The sequence below is a fragment of the Necator americanus genome, chromosome IV (assembly GCF_031761385.1).
Source record: "Necator americanus strain Aroian chromosome IV, whole genome shotgun sequence".
In the NCBI taxonomy this organism is placed as follows: domain Eukaryota; kingdom Metazoa; phylum Nematoda; class Chromadorea; order Rhabditida; family Ancylostomatidae; genus Necator; species Necator americanus.
This window is the reverse complement of record NC_087374.1, coordinates 25,175,098-25,193,583: the sequence shown is the minus strand read 5'-3', so window position 1 is coordinate 25,193,583 and position 18,486 is coordinate 25,175,098. Positions and strand designations below refer to the sequence as shown.

The 18,486-nt window shown below is 41.8% G+C and overlaps 4 protein-coding genes across 6 annotated transcripts; 1 reads left to right on the top strand and 3 right to left on the bottom strand.

Moving 5' to 3' along the window:
- Positions 1 to 9: 9 nt before the first annotated feature.
- RB195_002629 (uncharacterized protein) lies at positions 10 to 516 on the bottom strand (the record flags this gene model as incomplete). Its single annotated transcript, XM_064199981.1, has 1 exon — positions 10 to 516. The coding sequence occupies one exon, from the start codon at positions 514 to 516 to the stop codon at positions 10 to 12; it is 507 nt and encodes a 168-aa protein (XP_064055862.1).
- Positions 517 to 987: 471 nt separating this feature from the next.
- Positions 988 to 2,454, bottom strand: RB195_002628 (uncharacterized protein; the record flags this gene model as incomplete). The annotated part of the gene is made up of 1 exon (XM_064199980.1): positions 988 to 2,454. The coding sequence occupies one exon, from the start codon at positions 2,452 to 2,454 to the stop codon at positions 988 to 990; it is 1,467 nt and encodes a 488-aa protein (XP_064055861.1).
- A 445-nt stretch (positions 2,455 to 2,899) lies between these two features.
- RB195_002627 (uncharacterized protein) lies at positions 2,900 to 3,456 on the bottom strand (the record flags this gene model as incomplete). The annotated part of the gene is made up of 2 exons (XM_064199979.1): positions 2,900 to 3,021; positions 3,369 to 3,456. The coding sequence occupies 2 exons, from the start codon at positions 3,454 to 3,456 to the stop codon at positions 2,900 to 2,902; spliced, it is 210 nt and encodes a 69-aa protein (XP_064055860.1).
- Positions 3,457 to 7,343: 3,887 nt separating this feature from the next.
- Positions 7,344 to 18,011, top strand: RB195_002626 (uncharacterized protein; the record flags this gene model as incomplete). Of its 3 annotated transcripts, XM_064199977.1 has the most annotated exons (20): positions 7,344 to 7,421; positions 7,721 to 7,834; positions 8,608 to 8,752; positions 8,828 to 8,949; positions 9,622 to 9,741; positions 9,810 to 9,939; positions 10,271 to 10,398; positions 11,006 to 11,131; positions 11,346 to 11,450; positions 11,511 to 11,611; positions 11,692 to 11,812; positions 11,999 to 12,151; positions 12,223 to 12,315; positions 12,379 to 12,552; positions 14,078 to 14,200; positions 14,352 to 14,484; positions 15,622 to 15,723; positions 15,834 to 15,928; positions 17,754 to 17,870; positions 17,955 to 18,011. In XM_064199977.1, the coding sequence occupies 20 exons, from the start codon at positions 7,344 to 7,346 to the stop codon at positions 18,009 to 18,011; spliced, it is 2,337 nt and encodes a 778-aa protein (XP_064055858.1). The 3 variants fall into 3 exon arrangements, with proteins under 3 accessions (XP_064055858.1, XP_064055857.1, XP_064055859.1); XM_064199978.1 differs by lacking the exon at positions 14,078 to 14,200; XM_064199976.1 differs by lacking the exon at positions 7,344 to 7,421 and having other exon boundaries at positions 7,727 to 7,834.
- Positions 18,012 to 18,486: the final 475 nt, after the last annotated feature.

Here is an 18,486-nt window from a genome sequence, read left to right as displayed (position 1 = left end):
GTGACCGGATCATCTATGTTTTGCTTTCGATACATATTCCGCTGGGTCGCGAAGGCGGGACATTCCTCTTAAGTCGGAGCTACGAAGACCGGCAAGGTGTTGTGTGCGCCGGTTAAACTTCAGGAGACATCTCTCAAGGGTTCTGTGGGTAGTAAGTAGCTTCCTAGACGTGGCCGCGGTGTCTGCCCACGTCTCCGCTGCGTAACAGAGCGCTGGAAGGACTGTCGAGTCGAACAGATGGGCACGAAGATCTTGGTCCGTCAGTTGGTCCGTAGCTTCCCTAACGGCTGCGAATGCTGCCCATGCTGCTCTCATTCTTCTATTTAGTTCTTCCTTCAAGTCGTTTTCCATGTTCATAGAACGTCCGAGATATACGTATGACGGAGTTTCCACGATTTGGGAGCCTTCAAGTTGTACTCCTCCGTCCTCGCAGTGGGCGTTCTTCATGAACTGTGTCTTCTTTCTGTTTGTTCGTAGTCCTATTCTCTTCCCTGCTTCGTTCAATTCGTTGAGCATCTGTTTCTGCTTCATTGGTACTGCTCGAAAAGAGAACGATGTCGTCCGCAAAACGAAGGTTCGAAAGAAATCTTCCATCAACACGTATGCCCCTTTCTTCCCAGGATAGTGATTTCACTATCCATTGCAATGCAGCCGTGAACAGTTTCGGCGATATAGTATCGCCTTGTCGTACCCCCTTTCCAATGGGTATGGTGAGAGGGCGGTGGAAAAGCTGTATCCTAGTCGTGTATCGTTCGTAACAATTGGCTAATGTCCTCACATACGACGCGTCCACACCTTGATCGACCAGCGCTGACAGTATTGCATTCGTTTCTACGCTGTCAAAGGCTTTCTCATAGTCGACGAAGGTTAGAACAAGGGGCAGGCGGTATTCCCGGCAAACCTCTATGACCCTCGACACCGTCTGGATGTGGTCCAAGCAGCTGAACCCCTGACGGAATCCAGCTTGTTCTTGAGGCTGGGCTTCATCTATCGTCTTAGATATGCGCGTGAGGATGATCTTGGTGAATACTTTGTATAACACAACACCAACAATATCGGACGGTAGTTCCGAAGGTCCTCTCGGTCACTTTTCTTATGGATAAGAACGGTTCGCGAGGTCTTCCACTGGTCTGGGATCCTTTCTTTCTGAAGATAGGATGTCATGTGCGCTGCTAAGATTACATGAAGCGGATGGCCACCAGCCCGAGGAAAGTCTGCTGATATAAAATCAGGTCCGGGGGCTGTGCCAGGTTTCATGCTCTTGATAGCGACTCGTACTTCCGAAGGGAGAATCCGTGGTGGAGCTTCGCCAGTGGGGATGATTGGGCTTGACACAGGAGTTGATGAACGGAAAAGGTTCGAGTAGAACATCTCCGTAATGATTTCCATCTCACGACGAGAAGACGTGCGAGTCCCGTCTTCGCTCAGCAAGGTTGCTAGCAGAATATTATATTCGCGGAGATCCCTGCGGCACTTCTTTAGACTCGTTCTTCTTTGTGCTGCTTCTAGGATCTTCTTCTGCCTGTACTTCAAAAGATCCTCCTGCAACGCTTTTCTGCAGCTAGTGTTTGCTACTAACCGCTCAATGTGTGGTGCATTCGGATCAAGCCTTAAAGCCCTTCTTCTTTCCAACAATTCCTTGGTGGTCTTCGAAATTCGATCCAAGTTTGTCGTGCGCGGCTTCGAGGCACGTTCAGCGCAGGCTCGTAATCCTCTGAGCAGCATCTCGTAGTCCACGTTTGGGTCCTCCTCAATGTGCCAGTCACCTTGGGACAAGGTGACCTCGAGTACGCAATCGTCGTAGATGACTTCTTTTCCCCTTCGTTGCCGATAGCAGATGTTCTTTTCCATCGTGTGGCTAAGTCGTATTTTCGCACGAAGGAGACGGTGATCAGAACCACTACAAAAGAATGGTACTACTGAGACGTCAAGTAGACACCACCTCCGGTTGGTGAGTATGTGGTCGATCTCCGCACGAGTCGCGCCATTGGGCGATTCCCATGTCCACCGACGATGATCTTTTTTCATGAAAAGAGAGATCCCATGAAAGAGGCGAGCGGACAACAGCCCGGCGAGACGATTGTCATTTTCATTCCGGTCCCCTAGTCCAAATCTTCCAATCCTGTATTCCTCTTCTGTGGCCTTTCCTAGTTTTGCGTTGAAGTCTCCGACAACGAATTTGTAAAAGGACTTCTCGTTGCGGACTACTTCCTCCAGCTCCTCGTAAAACGCGTCCAATTCGGAATCATCAGCTGCTGATGTTGGTGAATAGCAGTTGATGATACTGATGGATTTTTGGCGCAGAGGGCGGAGGCGAAGAATGGCCAGGCGAGGTGACAGGATCTCGTGAGAATCGACGAGATGGACGACAGATGGGTGCACAACAAAACCAACACCGCCTACATTTCGCGACAGAACCTTCTCTCCACGAATGACGAGTGTACCATCATTCATCTGTCATACGTCGCCCCTTCTGCACTTGGTCTCCTGCAGAGCAATCACGTGAAATTTGATACGCTCTGCAGCTCCGAGAAGGGCATGCAGGTCAGCGTCTGTGGAAACTGTTCTCGCGTTGTAAGTACACAGTCTGAGACAGTCTCCATAGCGAGTCGTGCGTGTGTCGCCTTGCTCCAGAATCAATGATGTCCTGAGCAACCTGAGATTTGATCGCCTCTCACCGGTCGCCATACCGTCCGACGTCTGAGACGGCAGGGCCCAGTGTGCAGGATACTGAGGCAGTGAATATGCTGGAGTGGCAAAGAGACTTTTCCCCAAACTAAGCAGCCATGCCACGGCGAGCTTAGCTTTCACCACAGGTCGTCGCCCAACCTATATGGATCAGGGAGCCACCTTGCGACATTTTACCAAGACGGTGGTGAATCTTAGCAGTGGTTCACTCTTAGCTAGGCTTCCGATTCCGAGAAGTCGGAATGTCGGATGTGTCGAACTTCTTCTCAGCTTGGGAGACCGTGCCGGAGGACGAACCTCCGCTGTGCATCGCAGTTCGACTCCCAGTGTCACCTACACGCCACTATGAGGCGGTAAACCGTTGTGGAGGAGAACCAGAATGTAAAGACGAATTTCAGGATGACCTGAAGCCAAGTGGAATTGCGTAACCGCCTGCACTCGAAGCGGCGCGGCGGAGCGAGCTGTTATGATCGAGAGGGGACCTCACTAGCTCTACTCGCTGCACCCGATCTCACAATTGTGCGAGAAAGAAACGCTCAAAAAGCTCGGACTTATGTTAACGTGTATTCAGTTGAAGTTGTAGTTATTAGCATTGTAGGTCCACTTTTGTGAAAAGACGAAAAATAACTAGTAAGAAAAGTAGTAGAAATGAGTATGGACAAATATGGACACAAACATACCTATCGATATGCCGACGAGACCCTTCTCATCTTTTTCGATTTCGATGGTTTCGGACTGGATTCGCATACCCATTCGATCTTCTTCCATCGTGTTCTTTGGAGCACCAAAAAAAGAATTATTAATAAATTGATTGCTGGAAGTAAAGACTACCTCAGCGTGTACTATAAAAACCCCAAGCGACTCTCAGTTATGATAAGAAGTGTGCCAACTCTTCGCGTAACACCATAGCAATGGGCATAGATATGAAACAATGTAATTTGGTAATTTGTCCATATTTATAGTCCTGTAAAAACGACGTAAAGCTCGGTGCATTTACGTAAGATAGTGGTTGCGGTTGGGATTCACTGCGAACTGCAGCGATGAGTTTGATAACAAAGGTCCTGCTTCGATCACAACCGTTCTTTCCACTTTCGAATGCAGCGCTTACTCAACTGCACCGACACTCATGTCGTGTTGACCCGACTATAAACATGGAACGAAAGGTAATGCCGCTCTCAACATCGCTCATTTGAATGTCATTTAGTGCTCACGTACAATTTTCGAAAAAAAAACCTTGGAAAAAAATCATAAATGGAATCCTTACGCGAGAAACAAATAGTGATTTTCGACTTGCAAAACTCTCACAGCTATCGCCGAATGTATTGTGTCGGCAGTAGCCCCTCGACAGCCGCTATAGTGCGATGCGATAGCAAAGAAGGATTTGGCGACTACGACTTCAAAAATGGTCGTAACCATCTACATTTTCACGAAAAAAGAGCTTATAGAAAGAGATTATCTCGTCATCGTCCTATCGATTACCGTCTCATCGATTAACAGAGGAGGACAACAGTGTCCGCCTCCGTTCAGGATGTACCTTATTACGTCATGCGTCGTTGCAAGGTCACGCCCATATAGAGCACGTTGTTCACGACCTCTCAGTCAACTTCCAGTCTTTGGGCTAGAACACGCTCAATGCGAACAGCAACAGTTTTGTCACCGGACACTCAGTGAGTTCTCCCCCTTTTGATAGCAGTTTTTGCTGGCCATTCACACTTTTCATGTGTATCACAACTACAGAAGTGTCTTTTCATGTGTATGAGTACTACAGAAGTGTATAGTTGAGTCAAAATTAGCTGAAACCTAGTGCAGTTGTGTAGGCAGTTGCGTACAAAACGAAGTTAGCGGCTGCGATCAAGGAGACTCTCACTCGCTACAGTCGGACTGCACAGATGAAGAGTGGTCCCACATCGGTCGCAGCCGCTTACGCAACTGTGTCAAGCATGAGTTTGTTCCAACCCGAATATATTTGTATCCACCAGCATGTCTTATCCCATGCCTCAACGTTCGCTACAAAATCAAGTTCTCTCTTTGAACAAAAAAAAAACTCATACATAAGCGAAGAAAGTAGACGCGAATATTTGATTTCGATCAAAACTGCTCTTATGGTTTTCTTCATTTGTTAATTGTTAATTTGAGTAAGAAAGCACAAATTTCTTATTTGAGTACTTTTTGCGTGGTGAAGATGTTAACTGATAAGAGAGGTCGGACTTATGCTTACCACTAACACAACTAGGACAACTACCTCAACTGGAAGATGTTCAAGCCTGTACGTCTCTCAGACTCAACATTATGCACAAATTAATCATTTATTATACCCACCGAAATTTTTGCTCTTTCAGAAGTGCGGGTGTACTACGCATTTTCTTTGTAGTACATAAAAGTGCACTCGACTCAAAACAACTTGACTTGTGGTGCAATCGCGTAGGCGGTTGCAATCGAAGTAGCGTGACCGGACCCCCTCTCAACTCTGCTGCCTTACTGGGGCTAGCAAAGATCCCACTGCCCACGCAATTTAATAATGTCCGATCTTATTGGCCAGGCTGTAAATCCTACATTTCTCTAGCGAAAAAAAACTGAGGGAAGAGGAAATTCTCTAGAAATAAAAGCGACAAGGCGCATGAAATAGAGGTATGAAACACAAATTTCTTATTTTAGCACTTTTTGCGAAGTACCGTGGAGAGTACAGAACTGTTGGAGTAATTTAACTATGGTTCTTCCGTGAATTACCCAATTAACTATGACATTTCTGTTACAGTGGAATGATATGAAGAGTTCATTTGGAAAAGAACTGCTTATAAGATCAAGAACATTTGTACTGTCCATCTGTTCAGTCAAAAATCCGTCGAAAAGTTAGAGAATCAGTGAGGAGAAGTTGAAGATCAAGATTTTTTCCGAGGTTTCGAGATGATAAGCTTCTGTCATCTCACCAACCATAAGGCGGATCCAGCAGAATCTGTAGCCCTTTCTGGTGTATCGCGAAACGATATCGGCCGGACTTTCTGGCGTTTCTGCTAGGTGTCCGATAACCGCCAGATTCGTCTCAGAACGCCAGCAATAGCCTCACATTCTACTAGTAAAATACTTAATACGTCTTGATGATTGAAAAGACACTTTACTTTGCTAATAACGCGAAAACAGCTGCAACATTCGGAATCAGTTGATGATCGTGAAAGTGCGAAAGCACTTGATGTTTGCATTAGGGTTTTGGATGAGTTCAAAAAGCTGCACAGACACTGAAATATCCGTCGAAACGTCGTGTACATTTAGCCGGACGGACGCGCTGAGTCTTCGGAGGTCGAAGCGCTTATCGATCCGCTGCCAAGCTCCGTAAAAGCGCCGAGACGTTGGTGTAGTGCGTACTCCTCTGAATTCATCTGTACAGGCTCATTTTGATTCGGAATCAATAGTGTGATGTTGTAGCATCTCCAACAAAATGTCCAAACTTGGTCTAGTTTGCAAAATCCTGTTCTTCCTGTTTCGTCGCTAGCACTTGAGATCATCGGACTACTGGCAACCATACAATTATCGTGTTTGCGTGCTTTCCTGGAAAATAAGGAACGCGATGGGGCTGTGCAGCAGAAAACCATCATTTACAGCGGATTACTCCAGGAATTTCGTCTCTGTACCTTTCAACCAATTGGAACTTGATGGTGAGAGTTCGCTCTCTAGTACTAGAATCCTACTTTTGGCATTTGCTTCTGAAATAATGCGCAGACAGGCCAAGTAAATCTATATTGCTGGTTATGAGTTGGTTATATTGGTTATGTGCCTAGGATGTGACTCTTTTCTCTCGAGAAGCTACGGCAGTTCACCGGCTATGATGTCAAGTGCCATCCGAGAGAAAAACAGCAAGTTATATTTTTGTTTTTCAGGATTTTTTTCTTCCGGGTACGTGTGTACATGAAAATTGCAAACGGAGCGCGCTAGGTGACGCAGCAATATTGATTGAGCTCTTCGTCATCATGGAATTGGAACTATCAGCTTACAGCTTTTATCTAAGCCATATTGTTTCAGCTACCTTCTGTTGAGTCCGTTATAGGAATATTTGTATTTACATAGCCGAATATAGCGAAATGATGGCATCGCATAGTCTGTTCAGTACGGCTTCTCCATGATCCTAATGCCGTCGAAATAAACTGTTTAATTGTCAGTTAGCTCTTTTTTTCATCGAACAACTTTAATCTCTACAATTTTATTCGTTGAGTAAATTGGTTATTTGCCAGGGATTTGTAGTTATCTACCTACAAATAACCGCAATCAGCAATATTCGGTTCAAAATGTCAGAGAACCAGTTTTTATGACCACTCTCATGCTTCACGTGGATTTGTTATGAAGTGCGTTCCATGCCCTCTCACACGTCAACGTTGCACCTTTTCGATAGCATAGTATGTGAAGGTTTTAACTTACGACGATGTTACTTCAAGAAATATTTCTTTCGTTTTAACTTACGATGCCGTTACTTTAAGAAATATTTTATTCGGACTACGTAATTGAAGAAGAGGTTTAATCATTTAGTTTTCTGACTTTTTTTCTGAGTGCCACTGTCAGGATTCTTTCTAAACTTCTCAACTTGCGTCATCTTGTTTGTCTAATCTGTTGTTCCATAAATTCATGATGAAACAAGTGATAAGAGCGTCAGAATGATGTAAGTTTTTATGATTGTGATTGATGGAATCCCATTCGTCCACATCGTCATCAGTTTCGGTCGTTTCACTTACTTATCGATTGACATGGTATTTTCACTTGCATTCGGTTTGTTCTTGCCCTCCAACGTCAAGCGCTCACTGAAGAGATGCTCTTACATCATTTCTGGTTCCTTTTGTCTATTCATGAGATTCGCTTTCACACTCTTCCTTTAAACCTTATACTATAGTCGTGTCCTTCTCCTGCTCCAAAATTATAGAAGAAACAAGTTGATCCTTTTCTACTTTTTTCTTCTCTAATTTTGCTGCAGGATTTTTCTTGTCTCTTCTCATATTCTTCGAGTTGATCCCCTATCGTTGAATCTGCTGAAATGTCCGTCTTTTGATAGGGCGGGATGGAATCCCTTATACCGGTTGTGAATAAATTACAAGATGTATTTGCCACGCTTGGACGTCGAGAGGATCAAATTCAGTTGCCACAGATCGTCGTCATAGGATCACAAGTAAGTTTTACAAACTTTTTTCTACTCTTTTTGCCAAGATTCCGAGCTAATACGAAGCTCCCAAATACGGTATTTAATTAAAGTGGCCAATCTATAGATTATCTTAAGACTGCAGTTCATCTTATTAGGTTGAATCATAAATAACTTCATCCTAGGGACATGATATCTATTGTAATTGTTTGCGCAGTGGATTACGCAAAAAATAGGGATTCTTGTTATCGCTGTGCAGGTAGAACTTTTGGAGATCAGCCTAGTGTTGTGCATTTTAATACTTTTATTTACTTTAATTCTTTTGAAAATGGAGGATAAAAAATACACTTACGAATACCATACAAATACAAAAAAAAACTTATACAAATACACAAATCTCCATGTGATCAATTGGGAACTTAAACTAGGTAGTAGTGCTGCGGCTACGGCTCAAAAAATATGCAGTATGTATGGTAAAGGAGTGGTAGCCGATCGGGCGGTTAGAAATTGGTTTGTCAAATTCTGCTCTGGAGATGTTATCTTGAAAAACGAACCAAGGGGAGTCGCCCTTCAGATCTTTTATGACGATATTTTAAAGTCAATATTGGAACGAAATCCGCGTCAAACAACGACAAAGTAGGCAGAGAAGCTCAATACTTCACAATCACAACAAATCATCGTCACAATGTATGTATAAGAAACGGAGGTTATTTATGACTTGACCTAGTATACTGTTTATGCAGCAATTATTTCTTGTTCCTTAGACATTCCTCGCGGATGACCATCATCTCTAACATATTCAGAGTGCGGGAAAAAGCTCTGTGCTAGAGAACCTCGTGGGTCGCGATTTTTTGCCCCGAGGAACAGGAATTGTCACCAGAAGACCGCTCATACTTCATCTAGCTCACGTGCCAGTTGATGATGAACTGAGACGGAGAAAACCCGATGGTGAGTTGTTGTTTGTTTGTAAATTATGTAATTTCACTCTATTGTTATAAGTTGTCACGAGCAAGCATCGTTAAGGAACGATGCTCAACGACGACTGGGCCATGTTCGAACACACAAGTCGGAAGATTTTCACCGATTTTGATGAAGTCCGGAAGGAAATCGAGGCTGAAACTGATAGGCTTACTGGTTCCAATAAGGTACTGTTTTAAGTTTATTTTTCAATTTTCAAACTATTCATAATCTAATATTTGTCCATACCTAACTATTTCGTTCCCGCGATAAGGTCCCTAGCTGTCAGTGTTTCATTGCGAGATCCGTTAAGGTCTCACTGTTCTTCACTTACAGAGAACCCTTTGTAGTTGTGCTAGGTCCGATTCAGAGTGTCGTAAAAGGAGAATGAATTGGTAGACTAATTTCGTGCATAAGCGTTTGGTGTTGACACAGGTGCTAATTTCTAGTCACGTTAAACAAAAGCAACTGTGGGTGTTAGCGTTCCGACTTTGACGAGCACATGATGGGATTTATTTGCTCTTCCGTTTAAAATGATGTGACTATGGTTGAATGGCATTGCCTTCTTGGCCTTCTTAGCTTTGTTCATCTTCATACATTCATTCACTTAGACTCTTGAAACTGGCCCACTGATCCATTCTTCTGAATACTTTGAGCCGTAACACAAATTAAGCAGAAACCCGCGCTGCCCTCGCTGAAAGTGGGGATAGGTCAGATCTTGATAAATCGCAATGAAGTACCTAGGGATGCGAACATTTCCAAGAAGCCGAAATGGTGGGTACGAACACATATAATAACAAATATATCATAATAAATAATATATAACAACAAATATATTAATGCTAATTGATATATTCTAGGGTATTTCTCCTGTTCCGATAATACTCAGGATATACTCGAAAAATGTAGTGAACTTATCACTGGTTGATCTGCCTGGAATTACGAAAATTCCTGTTGGAGACCAACCTGCTAACATCGAGGTGGCGTCATACTTTGCCTAAATTCCAAAGAGAAGCAATTGCTGGACAACAATGTTCGGACATTTCAGGAGCAAATTCGCGAAATGTTACTTTCGTACATTTCTAACCCTTCGTCGATCATTCTAGCAGTGACTCCAGCTAATCAAGATTTCGCTACATCTGAACCTATAAAAATGGCACGCGAAGTAGATCCTGAGGGTGTGTTCTTTTCACATTTTTTTTCTATTTACTTATTCACATTCTTAGCGTCCTTATTCCCATGAAGTACAGAGTGAATTGCAATCTGCGGAAAACATTCAAAACTTTTATCTCAACCACTTCTAGCATAGGTGTGATAGGGAGGAGCCTGACCGTTCCCAGGTGAAAGGGGTTTAGTTCATCTGGTGCAGCTCAAATGAAGGAGATAACTTCGCCAACCGTTTAAAAGTAAAGGAGATTCCTTCCCCAACCGTTCAAAAGTGAAGGGAGTCAGAGCACCGGCTTCGACTATCGCATCTATGACTTCTAGCGAAGAACGAATAAAGTTTAGGTCAGCGTACGTTGGCTGTCTTAACAAAATTGGATTTGATGGATCAAGGAACTGATGCAATGGATGTTTTGATGGGCAAAGTTGTTCCTGTTAAGTTGGGCATAATTGGTGTTGTTAACCGCTCTCAGGTCAGTCCTTTCTATTTTTTTCCTTTTATCATGAATAGGTCCTAATCATTTCATCCCTGCATTCAGCTGAACTTTCATTAGAGTTCAGTTATGTATGCTGAAATAGTTTCGTTGTGTCATGCTTCAATTGTAATAGTTTTGAGCCAGTACTTGCCTCTCCTTTATTTTCTTCCTAGTTCTTTTCGGAAATCCTCATTTTTTGACCTCCTCTTCCTCCTCTATTCCTCTGTATTTACATCTCTATTCCCGCTCAACTGTCAACGGTCTTTCTGAAAACAGACACACCTGCAACAAGTTCCACTTGAGGAGCTTGCATCTTACTCCTATTTTACCTGTGGCGCGGCTATTTTCTCTCATTTTTATTTCTTTAGGTTTTCATTTCTTTGTTTCTTCTTGAATATGATCATGAAGCATGTATGTATGCGTATTATTATTAATATTAATATTAATATTATTACTGAGTAATGAATTTTACTTGTTAATGATAGTTTCCGTATAATGGTCCCATTTTTTATTTGTAATGTTCCGAAGCTGAAGGAATTAAATCCTGCATTAACGTTAATATGAGTTTCAGAGGGGTATTTTCTTGTTTTATATGCTATTTCAGCAAGCAATCATTGACAACAAACCTATCTCTGACGCTGTGAAAGATGAGCAATCATTTCTTCACCGCAAGTACCCCACACTTGCAAGTAGAAATGGAACACCTTACCTCGCTAAGAAGTTGAATTTGGTGAGGCTTTAATGGTCAAATGCAGTGCAAGAAACTGTAACAAGTGTTTTATTTAATATTTTCTTAAATGTTCCGAAAAATTCGGCAAGAGAAAGAGAAGAAAGTAGTACCACCGAAATAAGACTGACATTTTAGTTGGTCATCGGATTCACAATCCTAGTACTGATTGGTCTTTTTTACGAGTGCTGCTTTTATGCAATGTCACTCCCTTCAGCTACTCATGCATCATATTCGCAATTGTCTACCAGCACTCAAAGCACGAGTTTCTATAATGCACGCTCAATGTCAGGCTGACCTTCAAGCGTTTGGAGAACCAGTCGTAAGTGTCACTTTAGCACAAATATCTTAAGAAGCACCTGCAACCTACTAATCATTCTAGGATGACAAAAGCAGAACCCTTCTTCAAATAATTACGCGATTCGCTACAGCATATACTTCAACAATTGAGGGAACCGCCAGAAACATCGAAACTACGGAGCTGTGAGCGTTGTTGTTATAGTATTTCGAATTTGAACATGTTATAAAGAAATTAATGATCTCAAAATCATTCTGGGTTTTAGTTGTGGTGGAGCCCGAATTTGCTTCATCTTTCATGAAACATTCGGGAAGTCTCTAGAATGTGTGAATCCGCTTGAAAATCTTACCGAAATGGATATTCTCACGGCAATAAGGAATGCTACAGTGAGTTGTCATGGTTCTTCACTTCTTCATTTTTAATTATTCCCGTTACTTTTCGGAATGCATTTTTAGAGGAGGAACATATCTACATTCATTTGGGTCTGCAACTATTTTATTTTAACTTTTTTTTCAATCTAAAATCAGAGCGCAGATTACTTTCGCTAGTCCATTTTATTCCCATAATTTGAGGGCCCACGACCTGCTTTATTCGTTCCTGAAGTCGCATTTGAGTTGTTGGTGAAGCGCCAAATCCAGCGCCTCGAGGAACCCAGCCTGCGATGTGTGGAGCTGGTTCACGAAGAAATGCAACGGATGGTCAAACATTGTGGTCTGACAACACAGGTTAGAGTTTTTCTTCTGTGATTAACTAATGAAATTTCCAACCACGTAGGTTCTCGATATATCTTTTGTAGCAAGAAATGCAGAGATTCCCTCGGCTCTATGACAAGATAAATGAGGTTGTGAGTGGAGTACTGAAAAGTCGTCTCCGACCCACTAATGAAATGGTCAGATTTCTTCCATTTTCTTCCTCAGGATTTGGGACCGCTGCACTGCCACTGCTCTTTTAGGTGGCGAACCAGGTGGCCATTGAGCTTGCCTACATTAACACAAGACATCCGGAGTTTGTTGGGGAAGCTAACAAAACTCTGGTAAATGCAGAGGAAATGATATCAGACAGAGGTAGAACTAGGCAAAGAGCTGGTTCGGTAGGGGAGAGAGCATCAAGCGCCAATTCCGAGCAGGTTTGTCTATTGTCATGACGTAACCGTTCTCTCATTATTTCATTCTGTCCGTGTGATCTCTATGATTTACCTCTCGATGCTATCCTCTACTTCTTAGCAGTGCATGTGTTCGTTTTAATGTGTGTGTTTTTTTTTTGTTTTAAAGGAATTTTTCCATTTCAACTGTCATTGTCGAGCTTCCAATTAATTGAATGGGATTACTCAGTGCTGGGATAACATATACAGCTTGAAAAAAAAAGGAATAGAGATGCGACTCTGGGAAGTATTTCAACGTACCAATCTTTGCAATTGTGTTGTCTAAGAAGATGAACCTTCTGAAATGTCACACGCATAAGTTATACCGTGCAGCAAGAACTGAATTATGTATTCGTTTTGTGATCGGTTGGCACTGAAACTTACTGGCTTTTATGTGGTAGGAATGGTGAGCTAGATAATCACTACAGCGAATGAGGGAATGATGTTTCCATTGTAATGCATCTTGCCTAATTTTTATACCTACTGCACTATAAATTCTAATATTTTTGTTTTCTCAAGTGTATGCAAGTACTGCAGTAACTCACTTTCTACTGTGCAGCTTGTCGTTAATTGCTTGTATTCGTAGGGCATCTCTTTTTCCGGAAGTATCTCACAAAAAGAACAACTCAACCACTCAATCACTTAGTAATTTTTTTGTTCGAGTAGTTCATTTTAATAATTTTTACCGTATCAACTTTGTTACTATGAGCTGATTTTTTGGCGGATTTTTCTTCAATACATTCTGAACAGTTATAACATTTTATTTGCATTATTTATTAACTATGTCTATAAAGTAGGAGTGACACAGAATTCCAAGAACTTTTCTAGTACTCTCCTCGAGGTGAAGATGATGAAAATGAAACCAACTAACTTTTTCTAACTTCAATATTATTTGGTTTATTTTCTCAAGACAAATTCGGCGCAATATCTGCTAGGTCGTTGATTAAACATTCTTAGATGCGTTTCAGTAATCTGGACAAGCGCGCGTGAAACGCCCATATGTGATCTCAACGACTTATTACGCGGTAGAATGCCGACAACTCCATCGTCATTTCGTTTGCAATCCAATTAATATGACTGAAAAAAGCAGAATCTGCTGCAGCTTGCGCAATCGTAGGTGTCTTGCGGATTGCACATCGTTTTCTGATCCGTAAAAAGTTGCATGCGGCAGGTAAGAGATTAGACAGTGGTCGTGCTGTCTTAGTTCAACTTGAACTTTACACTGGATTGCGTAGTGTATTTTGACTCGGTAGCTGCGGAAGAACTCGGTTTAGCTGTAGTTGATAGTAATGGTAATAGTGCCAGACTGAATGGCTCCATTCTTTTGAAAGCTCGACCGTCTTGAAGTGGATAAATTTGAAGCATGAAGCTTAGTTTGTGTTGGCGTTGACGCTAATCATTCTGCCCTCCTTGAAGTTGTAACCCTACCCTGCAGTCCACGGACAGTGCTCGGGATCATAGTCTATCGTCATTGCAAACCCTATCTTCGTGGTGAATGTTGTCATGCCAGGGACCATATGTGGTTCGTATGCGCGATGGGCATGAAGCTGTGTTTCCGAGCGCTTCTACAACGAGCATCGACCGCCGAGCGATTAAATCAGTTCACTTCCCGAATTACAGCTTACTCAAGGAGGTGATTTTCGTTACTAAGTTTCCAGACTGTGTACGTTATTCCACTGCTAAGTGACGCTAATAGATCGTTCCTTTGTAATTTTCTTATTAGTTTGAATACTCCTTGATTTGACCGTTTCGTTATTACCTCCTGAAAGAACCGGTCATTCTAGATGGTGAATGCAGTGCCACTACAACTTAGCGGCGATTCTCCGTCCAATGGCATACCAAAGCCTCAAATAATGAATGGGGAGACCAAGAAGTCTTCGTCGTGGTGGTTTGGAAAATCGAATGCCCAGGAATCACGTATGTCTCTTCATTTTATTATTTGTGAAGATTTAGTTCCGTGGGACTCGCCATTGCTAAAACTATAATACTTTAATTCTCCAACGTTTGTCTCGGTTTCCGTTCTTTTTTTAAATATTTGTTTCTATTTTTTGCTAATTACAATCTTCTACCTGGACTCAATGAAGGTAGAAGATTGTAATTCAATGAAGACGATCTTAGTAACGTCGTACAGTTATCAGCATAACATTATCTCCGTTTTTCTTGAACCTTTTTCCCCAGAGATTCTGTCAGGTCTCTGTTTTGGGTTGAGTTATTAGGAGTACGTGGAACATGACTGAATTTGTATAATCGCCTTCCACTCATTCACGTCGTAGTATCCATTGTCTCTCTGCCTTCTTCTCGGACGTGGTTATATCTGGTAGCTCCTAAGCTCGGTCATTTTGAGTCTCATGACAACTCTTGTAGTTTCATCCTTTACGTCGCTTAAGACGCAAATACGGATCGATTTTTTATTAGGAGTCAAGCTCCTTAACGCTTAACATGACCTCTAAGTCTGGTGGTTGGTGGTGAAATGTTTTCATCTACTGCTCGAGAACAGTCTTCTTCTTTGCTGCTTAAAAGTGTACTGTTGCATTCTGGTGGGCACCTACTGTTTTATACCGCCTCATACTCGTTACCAATATCAAATGGAATAGTAGAACGAGGACAAACATTTATTCGTGTGAAGAAATCCACTGGATTAAAAAAAACCGGATATTTTGGAAGTCTTTTTCTATCAAGGTTCTACTGAATATATGTATACTGTGTACCGAGCAGAGTAGATAAGCTCCTACACCTTTAAAAGTGTTCGGACTGATGTAAAAGGGGAAGGAATTATGGGACTTCAAAGACGCGAATGGGCGATAACCTCGATGTTTATAATACAATCTTGAAATCGCTGAATGTCGCTGCTTGGCCCATATCGTTATCACTATAGTAGTAATGATTTCATTCTGCGTTAATACAATTTAGAAGAGTAGAACATAAGGAGATTCTCGCCCATCACTTCGTATGTTGTTGGTATATTTGCCCAGATTACAGCAGGGCAGAACCGGCATAGTCGACTTGTTGAGTATACAGCAGATTTTTAATCTTGAGCTTACTTCCGCTTTTCAGCTGAAGTTCCAAAGAATCCTGCTGTCATTTTGCCGGAAGTCCCAGAGAAGCCACTTGCTCGTCAACTAACGCGTAATGAACAGAAGGACTGCCTTATCATTGGTCAGTGCCAAAATATAGTCTATTGGCTTAATAACAAATAGATACTCGTTCAAGCAAACATACATCCTTCTTTCCTTTTCATCATAAAGATGTAAAGACGTGTTTTTCAGAGCGGTTGATTCGGAAGTATTTCATGATCGTGCGGAAAAATGTGCAAGATAGCGTACCGAAAGCAATAATGCACTTTTTGGTGAACTACGTCAGGGTTAGTTTGAAATAGTTGACTTTAATACCCTGTTCTTATTACAGTCCTCCTTATAAGTTTGATAGAGTGCCCACCTTTGTAAACAGTTCTTTTTTTCGAACAGCGGTCGCACTTCCGGATATGTGCGGTTCGGAGCCTACATTTGTTAGAATCTCAAGATGTACTACTAACTAGAGTTTTTTTTTTGCCTGTATTCACTAGAGAAGAATCCTTACCTGTGTCGAAGCTCATATTTGGAGAGTCATTGATGGAGCACCAAGTGACTTTTCTCCAGAAAGGGGAACAAAATTCAAAAATGACACGATCTTTTAGAAAACCTTGAATGGTGTAGAATGCATTTCCACAAGAGAAAAAACTAGTAACGCATAAATACATCTGAGAATGAAAATGCTTGATTATCGCTAAAGTGCACCGACACTGCCTCTATAACCGAACAGTAGTACTGTAAGTAGAGCATAGTTGTTGAGTTAAACGGCGACTGCACAAATCTTTTGGATAGTATAATACCAGTGGTAGGTGACATAACCGTTAATGCATTATTACTAGCTAAGGGTTTTTTTTCGATGAGCTGCCACATCATGTTTTATAAAGTGGTTTTTTTCTTTTGATATAAAATTTCAGGGCTCGATCGATTTTTCAAAATTAATTTCCAGAGTTAATTCACTATGTCAAAATTCAGCTTGTGCAAGAGAATGTTTTTAGTGTATCTAATTATTGTATTATTTCTAGAGTCGAAAAGTGCTTCCTCGGCGCAGCAGCAATCAAAGCAAGTAGAAAGTCTTTATAGCGTCAAGTAGTTGCAGTTGTGTTTACTGTTACTCTTGGTTTCGCTACGATTTAATAACAATAAGTTTACTGGTTGACGCCAAAAGTATTCTCCGTTTTCAGAAATGTGTGCTGAAAAGGTAGAGATAGGAAAGATTATGTATGATAGGGTCGAAACGACATGAAGCACGTACGCAATTGCGTACGCGGCTTCTCGTCGGGCGCTTCGGTGGAGTGTAGCGGCTGGTGGAACCCTTGCTGGCACCACCTATCGCTGCTGTTTGCGACGGTCCCAGCTCGGTTCCAACTGCTGCCTCCACCGCGCCACTTCGAAACGCAAATGCTCCGCAACCACATGTCCGTGATTTATGTCGTTTTGACCCAACTACACCCTATAGGGGTTCTTGTCTGTTTTCGGCGACAGTTTATACTGCCACCGGACTTTTTCATCGTTTCTCTAATCGCTGCTATTGCTTGCTACTATGCACCTTTTCGTTGTTATTCTGTCAATTTTCCTCGAGAACTGTAAAACATCGAAAGGATTTCTTTTCTCGATTTCTCATTTTCTTACCTTTCTTATGAAGAAAGAAATTTGCTGTACGCTATCAGTGTTGAGGCGCGTGTAGCGCCGTCAACAACAAGTTTCGCTACTACTGCACACTTAATGGCTCGAAGCCGCCCTAGTAAACAGCAATCCTTTAATTCTTCCGAAGTCGATGATTGATATGAGATTTGTCTGGGATGCTAAAACTGACTTGACACATCCGCTAGCTCCCGCAGGTTACTGTATGGGCTAGCTGCACGTTCGTAAACCTCTAACGATTCTGAGTCGAAGTGAACGCAATGGTGCACCCCAAGTAAATTGATTGACGCCATACACCTTATCCTTTACTTCTAACAAATGATCTTTGTTATGTTGTACTTCTAGTAAATAATACTGGTTGGTACTAGATTAGAATTTCACCACTAATTATTCTGTTCAGCGAAATATTTGTTAGCATATTAGGTCGCTCAACTTCCGTTTCTTCATATTTATGACTACTGACGCTTATCTCTTTAGGATAACCTTCAGTCCGAATTAGTGCGACAATTGTACAAGCCAGATTTATTGGAAGATTTGCTTGCTGAAACAGCAGACATGGCTCAGCGTAGGAAAGAAACCCTAGAAACGATGAAGGTTTGTTCAAAAGCAACAAATGATCCAGGACGTTACACCTATCAATCTCTTGGAATCTCCAAATCGCTCTGTTTTTTAATTTAGGCCCTCAACCAAGCAAGTTTGATAATTAGCGAAGTGCGAGAAACCCAACTATGGTAGGAATCGAACTACATCGCCCACCTTATAATTTGTTCGGTACAAACCTTTCTTACGCGTAGTTTAGATTTATTCTTTTTTCTTTTGTTTTTCTGTTTGTGGAGACTACGACTACTAGACTGTATGTGTGTACTAGGCTGTAGGGAAAGAAAATATATTAATGACCAGTTAACGGTATTGTGTATTGTGTGCTATTTTGACTAGTACGTGAAATTGTATGTTATACTACGCTATGATTAAGATTTTCTCAGATGCTTGTTCATTTACGGTGTCCTGTTTGAAATGCACCTCATTGACTGGAACTGCTCAAATCTTAGTTAGCTTAGTTCCTTTCTCGTACTATTCCTTTGTTTGGTATTTTCTCTTTTTTTTTACATCTGTCAGCTATATCATTTTCAACTAATACTAGTCAGAAGTGAGTACCTTCTTCATCTGTCTGAGGTGCAGTAGAGTTTACATTTTTACTGATACGAGTAAT